Source organism: Rissa tridactyla, chromosome 19, assembly GCF_028500815.1.
Source record: "Rissa tridactyla isolate bRisTri1 chromosome 19, bRisTri1.patW.cur.20221130, whole genome shotgun sequence".
Lineage (NCBI taxonomy): Eukaryota > Metazoa > Chordata > Aves > Charadriiformes > Laridae > Rissa > Rissa tridactyla.
The window spans coordinates 6,019,741-6,036,425 of record NC_071484.1 but is presented as its reverse complement, the minus strand read 5'-3'; the positions used below and the strand labels follow the sequence as shown (position 1 = coordinate 6,036,425).

Below are 16,685 nucleotides of genomic sequence, written 5' to 3'. Positions count from 1 at the left end.
CCCAAAAAGTGTCCCCCTGCCAGGAGAGTGGGGCCAGGCTGGGCAGAACCGAGGGATGCTCTCCGCATCCCCCCGGCTGTCCCGGGAGCAGGGATGAGCCCCAGCACCCACAGGCCGGGCTGCAAACCTGCGTCAAGGGGCTGCCGAGCCCATCGCGCCCGAGGAAGTGGCCGCGGTGTCCCCGTCACCCTGATGGCTCATTAGGTCCAGATTGAGCCATTAAAAGCCAGAAATTGCAAAACAATTTGTTTGTTCCTCGTAAAAAACACTCCGTAGGGCGAGCGATCGATGGCCGCACGGCACGGGCGGTGCCGGGGCGCTGCTGCCTTCCTGCCCATTCAAAACCCATTTGTTTTGGGGTTGTTTGAGGAGCATCGGCACCGCTGGCAGCAAACGCGGCGAGCGCCGGGGCCACGGGCTGACAGCGACGTGCACCCGCTGCGTGGCACAGCGCTCACACGTGTTCTGCTGAAGGCGGGAGACAAATGTTCTCCACAAATACAACGGGATGAGGGTAAATACAGGCAAGAGGGACTGTCGATATTGAAAGAAAAGACCGGTGGCAACGGACGGGGATTTAGCGGGGGGCACTCGGGGGGGGCTGTGCTCAGCAGCGGGGCGTTATGGAGCCTGGGGGTGGGCATCGCCTCCCCAGCCGGAGCTCGGGGCTCTGCCACCGCACACACAGGCAGTGCCCACCCGGCCCACGACACACCCCCACCCCCCAGAGATTTCGGGGTGCAGGGAAGGATGCAGAGCTGCAGAAAGGGGCTGCTCTGGGGCGGGTGTCCTGGAGACCCCCATGATGCTGGGGCGGGGAGGGGACGGACAGACAGACCCCTGGTGCCAGCGTTTGTGGGGGCAAAGACATCTTGGCTGGTGCCCCTGCCCCCCCCCGATACGTGTGTGTACGTTGGTCTGCACACGTACACGCATGCAGCAACACACGTGTGTGTGCGCACTGGGGCGAATTGCCCCGTGTAGCCTGCACACATCTGCAGTTACACACAGAGCCGCACGCATGTACACACACACACACACACACACACACACACACACACAATCTGGGGCAAATTGCCCCGTAGAGTCTCCAGCCACATAAACGCAGGTGTGTGCACAGGTGTGGCTATACGTCTGTAGCCATACGTACGCGTAGGAATACACGTATGTGCTTAGATGCACATGATACACTGTTATTTACTATGATTATATACCTTCTGTATATGATCTATAGTTCATAATATATAGAAAGTTATACATTAGACTGTATCGTCGCTGTTTATTGTATAATACAGAAAGTAGCACCTCATGTAACTGCATACAGGGTCTATTACAAAATACAGTCATATATAAAAAATACCAAATAGAATTTTTTTTTGTGTGTACTGTAGTATATTACACTGCCAAGGCCAAGCTGTGTGTGTGTGGGGGGGGGGGGGTGTGGGGGTGTGTGTGTGTGTGTGTGTGTGTGTACCTGTCTCTGCCAATGTATACGTAAACCGCTCACTATGTCTTTATAACTGCACGGCGACACTGCTGGGCGCAAGTGCCCCGTATATTCGCCTCCATCCCTACAGACATATAAGACATATGCGTGCACACACACACACGCACACGTGCACACACACACCCCCCCCCCCCCCCCATAGCTCACTCTCAATGTCTGTAGCTGTCTTTTTATATACTTGTATATGTATATAAATATGTGTATTTATAACTATTGATGCCTGGGGGGGGGGGTTTATATAGCAGGATGCACGTGGTCCATAGAGTTACCATTCATTGCAGCGATTAGCTCATATTTCTCTGTGTGTGTGTGTGTGTGTGTGTGTGTGTGGACACAGACGCACAGCTATACATTTATATATGCCCGCACATATAGGCTCCATCCGTAGATACACACACTTCTGTGCAAACGTGTGTGTGCACGTCTCTATCTATAGCTATCCGTTATATCTGTAGCTGTACCTCCATATCTAGCGAGACGTAGCTATACGTATAGAATCACAGACTGGTTTGGGTTGGAAGGGACCTTAAAGCCCACCCAGTGCCACCCCCTGCCCTGGGCAGGGACACCTCCCACCAGCCCAGGCTGCTCCGAGCCCCGTCCAACCTGGCCTTGAACCCCTCCAGGGATGGGGCAGCCACAGCTTCTCTGGGCAGCACATACGGTATCAGGTGTATCTGTATAAGCTGCGTGTATTTACCCAGCCAGGTATAAATTACACACACGCACGTATAGAGGTACATCTGCAGCCATAGTGCCGTGGCCCGTTGCGGCATACGGTTGCCTTGCAAAGAGCCCTACCTACACCTGCCCGGCTGCTGTGCTCGCTCTCGCGTCGTGTCCGTACAGACCCCTATAAGCATCCATCTGTGCACGACTGTGTCTGTGAGAGACAAACTGAGCACAGGGGACAGTTGTCACCCCCTCCCTAACGCTGGCTCTGTAGCGCTGTCTAGCTTACGCCTGTGCATACGGCTATCTCTTTTATCTGGTTATAGTCACGCGTGAGTGTCCATAGCTCCATACAGAAATACCTGCACGTACGTGTGTATAAATGTATCTGTATGTAGTACTTGCTCTCTGTAAGTATTTCTTACGCTGTATGTCTGTGGGTGTATAGAAATGTATGCATAGGGGCTTGTGCGTGTTCAGCTGGATAAATAACACATACAGGCAACCAAGGCCAAATACCCTGTAGCTAGATTTATATTTACAGTATGTCCACGTGTAGCAGGCCAAATACCCTGCCTACATGTATATATACACACGTCCATATGTAGCTATGTATGAACATGCCCATGTACGTATACAAATACCTGCGTCTATATCTGTGCATGTGTATCTATGGATGTCTGTCTATATGTGTGTATGGATATATCTCACCCGTGTATGGCTGTATACACGTATGTGTGTGTGTGTGCGCACACATGTGCCCGTGGGGCTGCTGGGGCACTGCAGGTGGGTGCGGAGCCGCCCCGGGGTGGGGCAGCCGCGGCAGCGCCTTTAAAAGCGGGGCCGATCCCGGCTGCCCTGGAGTCAGCACCCGCCGAGCCCCGGAGCCCGAAGGTGAGTGAGTCCCGGTGGGGCTGCGGGGACCAGACGGAGGGGACCGGCTGGGAGAGAGGGATGGAGAAGACTTGGGGACCAGACAGGAGGGATGGAGGGGACTTGGGGGCCAGATGGGAGGGGACTTGGGGACCAGATGGGAGGGATGGAGAGGACTTGGGGAGCAGACGGGAGGGACGGAGGGGACTTGGGGAGCAGACAGAAGGGATGGAGAAGACTTGAGGACCAGATGGGAGGGGACTTGGGGACCAGATGGGAGAGATGGAGAGGACTTGGGGAGCAGACGGGAGGGACGGAGGGGATTTGGGCACCAGCCATGCCCTGGGGACGAGCACCCTGCCTGCCAGAGTCACAGGAGCATCTGGACAACGCTCGTAGTTGTAGGGTTTAGTTTCAGGCAGTTCTGCGAGGAGCAGGGAGCTGGGCTCGATGGGCCTTACGGACCCCCCCCACCAACAACAACTTGAGCCTATGATTCTAGGGGACCAGCTGGGAGAGCAGGATGGAGAGACTTGGGGACCAGATGAGAGGGATGGAGGGGGCTTGGGGACCCGCTGGGAGGGACGGAGGGGACTTGTGAACTGGCCATGCCCTGGGGACGAGCACCTTCTGTCCCACACGGGTCACCCCTCCGCGCAGGCTGAGCCTGTGTCCCCCGGTTCGGTGGCTGCAGCCCCTCCGCTCCCCTTCCCCGCTCAGTCTCTCCGCAGCCATGAAGGTGAAGGTGTGCATCGGCCTCGTCCTCGCCATCGTGGCGAGCGCCTGCCTGTGCCGGCCCGTGGCGGAGGCACCGGGCGCTGCGGGAGACCCCCGCCGGCTCCCCGCCAGCCTGGTCCGGCGGGACTGGCCCGAGTCCCTGTCCCAGGAGCAGAAGCACCTCATCTCCCAGTTCCTGCCCCACGTCTTCACAGGTACCGGGAGGCGCAGGGTGGGCAGCCCTCGGGGGCCCCGTAAGGCACAGCCCGGCCCCCGCCAGCCCCCAGCCCGGGGCGGCTCTAACCCCCTGCCCTTGCCCCGGCAGAGCTGAGCGACCCCAAGGGCTACGTGCACGGGGACGAGGGGACGGAGGCCCTGCACGACCACTACTACCCCGACTGGATGGACTTTGGCCGCCGCAGCGCTGAGGACTCGGTCGATGCCGTGTAGCTGCTGGGTTGGCCGCGCCATGCAGAGCACCAGCATGCTCGGTGCAGGTCTCTTCCTGCAATAAAGCTTTGGCACTACGATTGCTGCTGCTGCTGCTGCTGGCGTCTTGGCTGGGAAGAGCTGAGGATTGGGGGGGCAAGCAGGTGGGATTCACCCCCAACCCCACCAGGAAGCATAGAACACAGACACCCCCCCCAGCGCGCAGGGGCAGACATGGCACACGAGCTGCTTCGTGACTTCACATTTATTTGACAGGGGGACAGGGCCGGGGCGAGGGACGCAGCCAGAGGGACCAACAGCTACACCCCGAGAAACACCCACTGCAGGCATCCCCCGCGCCGGGGGTGCTGCCGCTACTGCTACTCCGTGGGCAGGAAAGCATTTAAAACCACTATTCCCTTTAAAAGCCAGCCCAGGTGCTGGCCGGGGGCAGGAGGTCTCACCCCAGCACAGGCGGGTCCCCCCCTGCTCCCCGTGACCAGGCTGAGCATCGCCCTTCGCTGCGGCAGCCCAGGGGCCCCGAAGGGCCGAGCTGTCCCTCGCTCCTCGGACAGGCTCAGCAGAAGCAGGAACAGTTTTTATTGCCAACAACCGGCTCCTGCGAAGGGTCCGTGCCCTGCAGCGGGGGACAGGGTCAGCTGGCACCCCCTGCCCGGAGCTGGCTCCCCCCAGAGCATCGCCCCACGCAGCTCTCTGCCGCCGGGACCCCCGCGGCTGTGTGACACGGGGCTGGGGGAGCACGACCCCAGGCACCGCAGGGTTCTCCCCTGGCAGCCAGGGAGTGCTGCCGGGTCCCCAGGGCATCGCTGGGAGCCGAGGCTGAAGGCCTGTCCCATCTCCATTTCCCCACGGACAGGCGACGAAGAGGACGGAGGACGCGTCTTGTCCTGAGCTCAGGGGCTCCGCGGTGCCATCACGTCAGCGTGCCCCAGGCTCCCCCATGCTCCCCCCGGGCGTAGGACATCTCCCCTCTGGCCACCACCTTGTCCAGCCCCAGCCGCCGCAGCTTCTCCACCAGGTTCAAGCTGAAGATGCTGCTCCTGGGTGGGGGTCTGTCCTGCCCCCCACCCGCAGGCGAGGGCTGGGTCCCAGGGGGGTCCTGGGAGAGGAGCCGGGGGGCCCACCACGACCCAGTCCCCGGCACGGAGGCGGAGATGCCCCGCAGCAGCAGAAGCCTGACGAGTCCCACGGGGGTGCTCGGGGGTCCGGGGCCAGGCGCCAGCACGGGGGAAGTCGGCTCCAGCGAGGGGCTGCCGAGGCTCAGCCCCGCAAGGGGCCCACAAGAAGGCACGACGGTGTTATACAGACTGGAGGGGAAGAGAGAGCAGAAGAAGCGGGGGGGGGTGTCAGTGGGGAGCCCTGTCCCGGGGGGATGCTGCTGTGGGGGCAGAGCAGGGCCCCCTTTCCTCCTTCCTACCCACTCATTCACCGAACGAGCCTCAGGCTGCGCGAGACCCCCCCGATCGCAGCATCGCCCAAGCCTCTCGAAGGTCACGGCACCACGCTGGGGGGGCTGTGGCCATTCCCCCCCCCCCAGCTCCCAGGAGGGGATGGGACACAGTTGCTGCTCCACAAGTGTTTTCCAAACATGCAGGTTTTTGTCTAACAGCGCGCTCGGCTCACACCGACCCCCAATGAGCCTCGGGAGGGGGCTCATTAGGGCGAAGCAACAGTGCTCATTAATTAAGGGGCTCCTCCAGCCCGGGCTGGGGAAAGGTCCTGGTTTATGCACAAGTCCCAGGAGGAGGAAATCCATGTCCGCTCCCAGGGAAGGCGACTTCCCATCGGCACCCGGAGCAATCACTGCGCTTGCCCTCATGGAGCAGGGGGGTGAGCCCAGCCTCCTCCCCCCAAGGAAGGCTCTTCTTCCCACCAAGGTGCTGCACAGTGCGGGGACCGGTCCCAGCACCCTGGGTGGGGGGGGGCACAGAGCCCTGGGAACGCAGTCGATGGAGCCGCCAGATTCGGGGGACATTTCGATTCGGGGGACATTTCAAGTGCCAAGCATCTCTCAGAGCATGAGGGGCCGCAGGTGGCCCCTGGCCCGCTGCGTCCTTGAGCTGCGTGGAGCCAGGCATGGGGTGAGGAGGAGGAGGAGGTGGAGGGGGACGGGGGGGGGCTGGGGTGGCGGTGCAGGCAGTGCAGGCGGTGTGGGGGGGGGGCCACACGCCTTACCTGGGTGTCACCGCGGTGATCTCAGTGGTGGGGTGGAGGATGTGGCAGGTGGTGATGGTGAAGGTAGACGGGGTCTGGGGGAGGTTGTTAACAGAGAGGAACACTGGAAGGGACAGGAGAGACGGGGTTAACGGGGAGGGGGGGGGCACGACAGAGGCAGAAAGGAGGGCTCCGGGCAGAGGGGAGAGCCAAAGCTGGGCTGTGAGCTGCGGCCGCCAGCAGAAAGCTGCGTGCGTGGGGCACATCTCCAGCAGCGTTTGGGTCAGGCGCTTGGCTCAGAGCGGGGGGCTGCCAGCACAAGCGGGAGCAGGAGCCCACGCTTCTCCCAGACCCGTCCCTTCCGCACGCCCGGGCTGCGGCGGGCGCAGGGCGGCGAGACGGCGGGGGCTCACCCCGGCAGGGCGGCGGCGGTGGGAGAAGAGCCCTCCTGCAGCTGCAGACGGAGCATCCCCACGGGGACGGACGGGCAGCAGGGACGGGCCACCAGCACGAGAGGGCAGAGCGCGGGGGGGTGCGAGGGGCAGCCTGGGCAGGAGGGCAGGGGCGTCCCGGGGGCCACGTCCCCTCCGCCCCCTCGCCCCGCGCTCACCCCCGGGGCGCTCCTTGGCTTTGGTGGGTGTTGAGGTAGGGAGCAGCTGGAAGGAGCTGGCGTCCACGTCGTCCTCCTCCAGGTCGTTGAGGCTGTAGACCTCCTCCAGGTCAATGTCCAGCTGCCTGAAGTCTTTGGTGAGCACCCCAGGACGGGGCACCAGGATCCCACCCAGGTTGGGCCGTGCCAGCTGCTGCCAGTGGTGGAGTGTCACCGAGCCTGGGGGAGGGACACATAGCCGGGGGGGGTTAGCTGGTGTCATGGGACCCTCCCAGCACCTCCAGCTCCATGCACCGGGAAGCGCCCCCTCCCCGACCCCTCACCTTCCAGGGGCTTCACGATCTGCAGCTTGTCGGGTAGGTAGGTGAGGGAGCTGAGGGAGAAGCCGGAGCCGGCGGTGAGCTCCGAGCCCCCCGAGCAGTTGGTCCCGGTGGAGACGACGCTCTCGTTGGGGGTGAGGAAGCCGCTGGAGCTCTCCCCGTCCCGCAGCCGCCACAGCTTGCGCTCCCGCTCCGCCTCGAAGAAGGAGCGCTCCTCGGAGACGTGGCTCTGCTGCCGCACCGACAGCCGCTGCACCGCTGCCTCCAGGTCCTGCCGGCCCGGGGCCGCCCGTGGCTCCTCTCCGGCCCCCTCACCGCTGCGGTGGGTATGGTGTTAGGGGACTGGGGGCCATGGTCCCACACCGCACCCCCCTATGCTGTGCCAGACGCCAGGAGGCTCCGGCCGTGCCTGCCCTCCCCCTGCCCCAGGCCGGCAGCATCGATTAATGCTCCGATGCGATCGACATCTCGCCAACAGCCCGGCTCCTCCTCTGTCCCACCCGGCCCGAGCCCCCACTGCGGCACTTACTGGGCGCCCTCGGAGCCGGAGCAGCCGGTGCGGGGGGTGCTGGCCCCCCCAGTGGGCGCAGCTGACAACTGCTTGGAGCCCGGCACGTTGTGGGGAGACTCGGAGCAAGACTTGGCTTTGGCCACCTGGTTCACTGCTTTCACCGTCTCAAAGACGCGCAGGCAGCTCCTGCGGGCAGGAAACAGGCAGGGATGGACCCCCGAGCCAGCCCCCAGGGACCCCCCCCTGCCCAGCCACTGATGCCAGCCCGCACCTGTAGTCCGAGGAGGAGCTGTCTGCCCCCTTCCTCATCGTCCCCTTGATCTCAGCCGCCAGCGAGCCCTGCAGACACGGGGACCCAGAGTCAGCAGAGGGGAGAGCAGAGCCCCCCATCCCTCCCGCCGCCCCCCACCCGTGACCCCCGCTCACCACAGGCAGGAGGCTGGGGGCACCGTAGCGGCTGACGGTGCTGTTGGGCAGGCTGCGGCTGCGCAGGCTCTTCACCTCCTCCTGGGCTTCCTGCAGCATCCCCCCGCACTCGGCGTACTTCTCCTGCAGGTCCCGCAGCTGCGGGCACGGGCACAGCTCAGGCACGGTCCCGGCAGCAGCGGCGGGCAGGACCCCCTCACCCACCGGGACACCCATGGCCGGGCTCTCCCTGGGCTCACCTCCGTCCGGAGCTGCTGCTGCACCTCCTTCGCCACAGCCAGGTGCTGCTGGAGCTCCTCCACCTCCGAGCCGTACTGTGGGCAGGAGCGGGCAGGTCAGGGAGCTGTGCCCTGCTCAGCACTCCCCCCCCCCCCAGCACCCCCCGGCACGGGCAGGGGACGCTCACCGTGCGACACTTCTGCTGCAGGTCCACGACCTGCGCCAGGAGCTGGCTGATCTCCTCCTGCTGCCGCGCCGTGTCCTCCGCCTTGCGGGCCAGCTCGTCCGAGAGGTAAACGACCTGCTGGCTTGCTTCGGCTGGGGAAGGACCACCGTCCGCCACTGCCAGGGCACGACCCCCCAGACCACGCAGTGATGCTGGGCAGTGCCTGCAGACACCCCCCCCCACCCCCCCACCCAAGCCCGGAGAGAAGCTGCCCCCCATGAGCCCAGCCCCACGTACAGAACTGCTCCACACAGTCGATCATCAGCTGCTGCTCCTGGTCCTCGTACTGAGAGGTCTCGGTTGCGATGTTGGAGGCCTGGGGGAGAGGATGGAGGGGCTGAGCACGACGGGCAGGACCTTCCAACCTCCCCGGGGGCCAGCTCAGGTCCCCCAGCAGCGAGCAGGGCAGGGGTGGGCACAAAGAGGGGCATCCCACCGGCTCCGCTCACCTCCATGCGGAGCTTCTGGTTCTCCTCCTCCAGGCTCTTGAGCTTCTGCTGCAGGGTGTCGTACTGGAAGTACTGCTGCAGGGACAGCGAGGACTCGTGCCGGCGCAGCCTGGGGAGGGCAGGGAGGGCACTGAGCACCCGCAGCGCGGGCAGGATGGGGCTGCCCACCCAGCGCCCTGCCCACTCCCCCCAGCTCCCAGGCAGGCGCCTGCAGCGACCCAGCTCCGTGGGCCTGGACCCATGGAAGCCATGCGAGAGAAGGGAGCGCCAGCCCCGGCACTCCCCCAGGGAAGGCGATGGCTACAGCCCAACGCCTCTGCCCGGCCCCCCAGGAGCAGCTGTGGGACAGGGACCCCCACTCACGGCGTGGAGGTGGCAGAGGTGGGCTCGCTCTCCTCTGTCGTGGTGGTGTAGAAGTGGAGCAGGTCGTCCCGCATGGAGACCTCGTGGCGCAGCTGCGCGATCTGGGAGGGGAAGGGGCATCAGGGCACAGCCAGGGGGACCACGGCCACCCATGGCCCCCGGGCCGGGCACGCACGGGGCTGGGACCAGGACCCTGCACCCAGGACCCATTACCTCCTCTTTGGCCAACTCCAGCTGCTCCTCCAGGAGCTCGTTGCGCTCCGTCAGGCTCCGGTTCTGCTTCAGCAGGGACTGCCCGATGCGCGCTGCCAGCTCCAGGTCCCGCTCCTTCTGCAAGGGGCAGATCTGCGTCAGCCGGGTCCTGTCCCCTGCCTTGTCCCCTCTTCCCCAGCCCTTGCCCACCCCTGTGTCCCCGGTGTCCCACCAGCCCCCAGCCCTCACACCTGCCCAAGCCCGTGTGCAGGGCGGGCACCGACGTACCTCATCCAGCAGGTTGGTGACGGCGTCGATGTCGTGGTAGGTCTTCGTGATCCTGACCACACGCTCAGCGCACAGGACTGGGGCAGAAGGGCGAAAGGTGAACCCTGGCACTACGGGAGCACCGGCCCAGGGGCTCAGCACCGTCCCCCACCCCATGCCGTGGCTTCCCATCGGCACTCGCTGCCGCGGGGTTGCACAGTGGAGGGAATGGGAGGTGTCTGCTGCTGGTGGCACAAAGCTGCTCCACACTGGTCACCGAAAAGGACTTTTTATCTGCTTGGCAGCAGCAGCCACGGTGCAGGGCAGAGGCGGGCAGGGATGCTCACAGCCGTGACAGGGCTGTGGGAAATGGGGTGCTCCCACGTCACCCCCCAGCCCTGCCCGCATCCTGGGGCGGCAGGAAAGATGCCGAGCTCCTCTCGCCGCACCCACCACCCCAGCACGGACCGGGTGCCAGCCCCCCGCAGGATACACAGACGGGAAAGGAGGGATGGGGAAAGGCAGGCAGCAGAGACGGGATCGGAGGTGACACCTCCAGCAAAAAGCAGGCTGGAGCTCCAGTATAAATAGCAATGGGTGGCACCGTGCAGAGCCAGACTCGCAGGCAGCGTCCCCTCCAATCTGTCCCCAGCCCCCTCCCCCAGATGTCCCCCGGAGAAGCCAGCCCTGCCCTAGTTTCTGCCCAGAGATGCTGGCCAAAGCGGAGCCAAGCCCATCCTCTCGGGATGCTGCACCCCGCACCCACCCTGATGCCCCTCCATCTGCAGCGACGCAGCGATCCGCACGCCGAGCAACAGGGGCAAAGGCAGCTGCAGGCAGGTTGCCTCAGTAACAGGCAGCTGCCTGCCACGCCAACCCCGCGCAGCGCTGCTGCATCAGGCTGGGCCCCAGCTACAGCCCTGCCTCCTCCCCGCCACTATCTGGGTCTCCGGCAGGGAAAGGGGACGCGAGGACGTCTGTCCCCCCGGCACCGATCCTGTCAACTGCGCCTGCAGAAGCTGCCAGACAGCACCGGGCACGCACCCAGATGGCAGCGCTGGAGCCGCACGGTGGGAGGGAGCGGGCAACGAGTGCGACGCCCCGCGTCCTGCCTGCGCCCCAGGCCCTGCCCACACCACCCAGCCGCTCCCAGTGCTCCCTTCGATGGTCAACTGCCCCAAGGGCACGTGCCTCAGTTTCCCCCTGGCAGAGCAGCGCTGGCTGCGCACGGGGTCTCGCCCTGAGTCCCCAGCCACGACCGTGCTCCCCAGCTGGGCAGACAAAGTGGGTTAACGGGAGAGGCTCAGCCACACAAATCCCATTACGCCGCCCCAGCTGGGGGTTGTGTAATGGTGTGCATGTTGTCATAGCAATGCCCCCCCTCGCCACCCCCGTCCGGTCCCCACTGCCCCGGGTGCTGCCCCTGCAGCCCAGCAGACACGTACCCCAGTGGGCACGTCCATGGGGAAAGGGGCCAAGCCCAGCCCCAGCTTCCCCCCCCTCCCCATGCCCCAACAAGGCCTGCTCCCTGCAGGGGTCCCCAACTGGACCTCATCAGGCCACTGAGCCGTTAATTGGAAATAATTAGAGCATGAGCATCGTTACGGTTTGAGCAAGTGGCAGGCGCTGGGAGACACCGGGGGCTGCAGTGCTGGCAAACACGTAAACACCCTCCCCATCCATGGGCCTGATCCGGCACAACACACGGACCAGCACAATGTGGGGACCCGCGCCCCACGGGAGGGCAGACCCCCATCCCCATGGGCACCCGCAGACCTGGCAGGGGCCCCTCGCCCCACCCCTCTGCCTGCTCCCCGCCACCCCCGGAGCGGGGACACCCCTCCCTGGGGTCTGGGTGACCCAGGGGGAACCCAAGGGACCAGGCGGCAGCTTCCCTGGGATGGAGCCCTGCAAGCGGGGGCCGGGGCCGCGCACCCCGCAACGGGGAGGGGGAAACGCACGGACGGGAAAGGCGACGGCACCCACCCGGGGAAGAGATCCCGGTCCCCCCCGCCCGCTCCGGACCAGCCCCCGCCTGCGGAGGGACCCCGGCCCCGGGGGCAGCACCGGGGCCGCCCTCACCTTCCTCCAGCTCCCGGGCGATGGGGTCGGCGCCGCCGCCCCGCTCCGCGTTCCCGTTCAGCTCGTCGTAGCCGGCGGGGCTGCTCCAGATCTCCATCGCGCCGAGCCGAGCCGAGCCGAGCCACGCCGGCCGCTCCCGCCCCTATTTATAGGGTCGCCCCGTCTGCGCGCACCTGCCCGGCCGCGAACCGCCGCGCCGGGGCCGGGGCCGGGGCCGGGGGCGGTGCCGGGCGGGAGCGGGGCGGGGGCGGCGGGGCCGGAGCGGGCCGGGGCTGCCCGGGCTGCCCGCTCCCCCCCGTTCCGCCGCGGATGGGCTCGGCTGACTGCGGCTGCACGGTCCCCCCGGGGGGACACGGTCCCCATCCGGCACCCCAGGACCAGGCTCCCTTAGGGCCCCCCAGGGACACCGTCCCCATACGGCACCCCAGGACCAGGCTCCCTTAGGGCCCCCCAGGGACACCGTCCCCATACGGCACCCCAGGACCAGGCTCCCTTAGGGCACGCCACAGACACCGTCCCCATACGGCACCCCAGGACCAGGCTCCCTTAGGGCCCCCCAGGGACACCGTCCCCATACGGCACCCCAGGACCAGGCTCCCCATTGGGGCACCCTGGGGACCCATCGGGACAGTCCTGCTCAGCCCTGGGGTGCTGGCGCAGCTGGGCTGCACCTCCCGGCTGTGTCCCACCTCCCAGCCCCCAGCCCACAGACATGGGGGGGGTCCCTATGGATGGTGCTGAGCGCCAGCTGCCGAGAGGGGACACTGGGGGGTCACTGGTCCCTGAGCAGCAGCTTTGCAGGGCTGACCCCAGATGAGCCACACACAAACAGCTCCTGCTCTTTAGAAGGAACAAGGAGAGGTTTCGGGTCCCTCACCCTAAACCCAGTCTGTGCACAGGGCTGGGGTCCCAGTGACGGTCACATCGCGTCACGCCACAGTACGGCCTTTGCCGAAGCTCCCTGCCCTTTGCCTGCCCAGCCTCGTGCTTCACCCCGAGCCTGTCCCCAGGCCTGGGTGCCCCCATCGTCACCAACACAGCTCACTGCAAATCCCGCACACCCGGGTACCCCGCGCGGTGCTGGGACCTGCCAGGTCTGGGAGTGGGAAAGGGCTTTTCCAAACCCCTCCAACCCGCCCTGCTCGGCAACCCCCTGCTCTGAGCGTGGGCTGGCACAAGCCTGGCCCCCGCCATGCCCCGACCGGGCTGCCCCGCGCTCCCGTGGCTGGCACCCCCAGCTCCCCCACAACCACACCGATGCGGCGGCAGCGCTGAAGCAGGAGAGCTAAATAAATCATGCTGTGCTGAATTATGGAGGAGCTGGCTGGCACGTAGCACCAGCCTTGCGGGCAGGGGGGCAGCAGGGCTGCGCCAAGGACCCCCTCGCCACGGCCCCACCATGCGCTGAGTGCGATGCTGGTACAGCCGACATACGCACCGCCTGCCCCCATCGCCTGCCCCCGTGCTGTTCCTCACTGAACTGATCAATGAATCGACGAGGCTGGGGCTGGAGCTGCCCCTCAGCAACACACGATGCCTTTATTTGCCTGCTGGACTCCCACCCGCTGGAATCCTGACCCCAAACCACGTCCCGCCGCAACCACTGGGACCCTCCTGGAGCTGGGGCCGGAGCCAGGTACCCTCGGTCCCAGACTGTCCCTTCTCCTTGCGCTGGTGGTTCTCCTGGGGGTGGCAGAGTGCCAGGGCAGGGACCCAGCCACCTCACCTGGGCACCCGCCCCCCGGGGACCCCAAGGACACAAGCGCGCGTCCCAGCATGGACAGGCAGGAGCTGCTTCTTCCTAATCCCTTTCCCCGGAGATTTGCTCCTCGGGGCAGCTCCCCCATGTCTCTGCGCAAGCAGATTACAGGGGGCTATTTGTGATGCCAGCTTAAAGGTTTGGGTAAAGGGATGAGGCAGTGTGGGCCCCCCCCCACGCCGGCACACGCAAGCGGCACCAGAGGCACGGAGAAACGTGACCCGTGGGGCTCCGGGGGCTGGGCATGGCTGTCCCTGCGGAGAGGGGATGGGGGTGCCCGGGGTCCTGCTCGGCTGGGTGCTCCCGGCCCCACGGCACATGAATGGGGCCGGGGCTCCATCCCTCCTGCTGTCGCTGTGGGGCAGGGGGTGCTGCTGACCCCGCTGCCGGTGAGGGAGCGGATGGATGGGAAGGCTGCCAGCACGTCAGGGCACGATGGGGGGTTTGTCCCCAGCCAGTCGCAGGCAGGGGGGTGGCAGCGGGGCCGGCAGCGGGGCCAGGCCCTCAGCCCCATCTGTCTCCTGCTGCCCCACATCCATCCCCCAGCCCCTCGCTCTAATCCTGCCCCTGCCACACGTGGGCCAGAGGCAGAAGCAAAGCGGAGATAATCCGTCTGTGCCCCCCGCTGAACTCCGACCCCGCACCAGGAACGGGCCTCGCCGCACCAGTGTCAGGCATCACCACTGCCCAGCCGCAGGGGCTACGGGTGTCCCCCCACAGGCACCTGCACCCAGGGCTCTGGGGGCTTCACCGGCAGCAGCAGCCCCACACCCTCCTCGGCTGCTCCAGGCTGTCGTGTTTGGTGGGGCAGCGGCAACTGGGGGCCACCAACCACCCTCCACCGTCCCCCCGCCAGTGTCCCACCCCAGGGAGCCACGGCACAGCCCAGGGGGAGCGGGGACGTGCAGGGGGTCCCAGGAGATGGCAGTGGCTCCCTCCAAGCGTCGGTCTTGGCTCAGCAGAAGCTGCTCCCAGAATTAGCCTGGGATGTTCCAGGCGAGGAAATCCAGCCCGTCAATCCTGTTAGCGGCGATTAGCTCCTGTGCTGCCCTCGCCGCCCTGACCCAGCCCTGCCGGCGCTGCCTGCACCGCTGCCCGCACTGCTGCCTGCCCCGCTGCCTGCCCCCCACTGCCCTCGCCAGCCCCACGTCCCCACGGGACGAGGCACTCACGGAAGTACTGCAGGGTCTCCTCGATCTGCCGGGGGGTGAGAGGGGCCATGGGCTCTGGGGGCCCAGGGCGGGCACGCAGCCAGTCGTCGTGGTCGTAGCCGAAGACGGTGTCGGCCCGCAGCCTGTAGCGGGGCAGCTGCTCGCCCAGCAGGCTGATGATCTCCACCTCGGGGACATCGCCGCTGCACAAGTCTGGGGACAGAGGGGGACGGCATCAGCCAAGGGTGGGGGGCACCTGGGACGAAGTGGGTACAGGGGGGGCCATGGCTGGGGAGCGTTTCCTGCGCCCCTCAGCCCAGTCTTGCCCCCTCGGTGTTCGCGGCTGGTGTCATCAGCTGGGGCCGTCCCCATGGCCACTCGTCTGGGGACTGGGGTTCCACCCCACAGGGTGGCACACAGGGACCCCCCTCCCCAGCTGCCCCCTGCTCCCCCCTCGCCCCCCGGCTTTCTGCGGGCAGGGTCCTGCTGCCATCTCCTGGCCACGCTCTGCCCGGCCGAGTGGCTCTGGGGACAGCAGGCCAGGGATGCCGGCGTGGGGCACCTGTGGGATGCCGGGATGGCGGCTCAGCTCCGGCCACTCGATGGGGACAGGACAAAGGACCATCCCGGAGCTGCCCCGGCTCCTCACCCCTCTCACCCCCGTCCCCAGGGACACCCACCGGTGATGGTCGTGGCGTCACAGCGTCCACCCGTGGCCGACGCGTAGGGCGCGGGGCTGGCATGGGAGGTGGGCGAGTCTGGGCCGGGCCGGAGGTGGCAGGCAGGTGGGCTCTGGCCGGGGGGGGTCTCTTGCAGGACCGTGGTGTCCAGTTTGGCTAGCGTTACATGGGGGGGCTGGCTGCCATGGGGAGAAGCCCCTTCCTCCCTGGCTCCCTGGAGCGGCGCTGGCGGGCAGCAGAGTCCCTTCTCCGGCCCCTGCCTGGGGAGAAGGAGCTGTTAGGGTGACGCTCCTGCGACTGGGGACACATCCTGCACCCCAGCCACACGCTCAAGCCTCCGCGTGTCCCCTGGCAACTTGCCGGCTGGCCAACCCCCTCCCCGGGGGCAACATCTGCCAGGCCCAGGGACTTGCGGTGACACGGACAGCACGGCCAGGGCTCGGGCGTCCCCACTCCCCAGCCAGCCTGTGGGCTGCTGTGGGGACAGGGGGACCGCGGGGACAGCCAGCACTCAGGCAGGCCCCCGCTCAGCCTCCGCCTGCTGCTGAACATGGAGCAGTTTTGGGGACGGCACCGGGTCAGCGTACCTGCTCAGCGCCGCCTCTGCGACAGATGCTATGTGACACAGCGGGGCTCAGCACCAAAGCAAAGACTTGGTGATGTCCGGATCAGCGCCCAGGCGGGAGAGGATGCTCCGAAGGCACCGGGCAGGACCCTGCTCCCCCCCAAGGCTGGCAGCCAGGTCCCTGCCAGCGGGAGCGGGCAGACGGAGCCGTACAGCTGTAGACACGGCCGTGGTGCCGGCAGCTCTCCCGTGAGCCCTCGGGAGAGCCCCACCTTGGAGAGCAAAGTTCGTCCGCGCTCCTCCACCCCATCAGCACCAGGACGCCGAGCAGGGACCTGCCGTGGTGCCCAGGGCAAGGCTGGGCAGCATCCACAGCCGTCCCATCCCAGCCATAAACACATCACGCGACAGGCCATAAAACCAGCACGTTCCTGCTCTCCTGCCACCTCCAGTGGCCCTGGCTCGGGCTGCAGCCACTGCTGGCACTGCTGC

General features: G+C 66.1%; 2 protein-coding genes across 2 annotated transcripts; one reads left to right on the top strand and one right to left on the bottom strand.

The window, feature by feature from the left end:
• Window positions 1-3,785: 3,785 nt before the first annotated feature.
• On the top strand, window positions 3,786-4,219 carry LOC128919103 (gastrin/cholecystokinin-like peptide). The gene is made up of 2 exons (XM_054224087.1): window positions 3,786-3,984; window positions 4,095-4,219. Exons 1-2 carry the CDS (start codon window positions 3,786-3,788, stop codon window positions 4,217-4,219), a joined length of 324 nt encoding a protein of 107 aa, XP_054080062.1.
• Window positions 4,220-5,116: 897 nt separating this feature from the next.
• On the bottom strand, window positions 5,117-12,135 carry HAP1 (huntingtin associated protein 1). Its single transcript, XM_054224049.1, has 15 exons — window positions 12,039-12,135; window positions 9,978-10,054; window positions 9,711-9,827; window positions 9,498-9,598; window positions 9,135-9,243; window positions 8,923-9,001; window positions 8,647-8,777; window positions 8,480-8,554; window positions 8,241-8,378; window positions 8,086-8,153; window positions 7,833-8,000; window positions 7,307-7,620; window positions 6,984-7,202; window positions 6,395-6,497; window positions 5,117-5,526 (listed from the first exon to the last, which is right to left on the bottom strand). The coding sequence occupies exons 1-15, from the start codon at window positions 12,133-12,135 to the stop codon at window positions 5,133-5,135; spliced, it is 2,190 nt and encodes a 729-aa protein (XP_054080024.1). The 3' UTR covers window positions 5,117-5,132.
• Window positions 12,136-16,685: the final 4,550 nt, after the last annotated feature.

Excerpts from the sequence above, each read along its gene's own strand:
- LOC128919103 (XM_054224087.1), top strand. The coding sequence starts at position 3,786 with ATGAAGGTGAAGGTGTGCATCGGCCTCGTCCTCGCCATCGTGGCGAGC. Across the intron at positions 3,985-4,094 it reads CCTGCCCCACGTCTTCACAG|AGCTGAGCGACCCCAAGGGC; the intron begins GTACCGGGAGGC and ends TTGCCCCGGCAG.
- HAP1 (XM_054224049.1), bottom strand. The coding sequence starts at position 12,135 with ATGGAGATCTGGAGCAGCCCCGCCGGCTACGACGAGCTGAACGGGAAC. Across the intron at positions 8,778-8,922 it reads CGACTGTGTGGAGCAGTTCT|CCGAAGCAAGCCAGCAGGTC; the intron begins GTACGTGGGGCT and ends GTCCTTCCCCAG. Across the intron at positions 8,555-8,646 it reads TGCAGCAGAAGTGTCGCACG|TACGGCTCGGAGGTGGAGGA; the intron begins GTGAGCGTCCCC and ends TCCTGCCCACAG.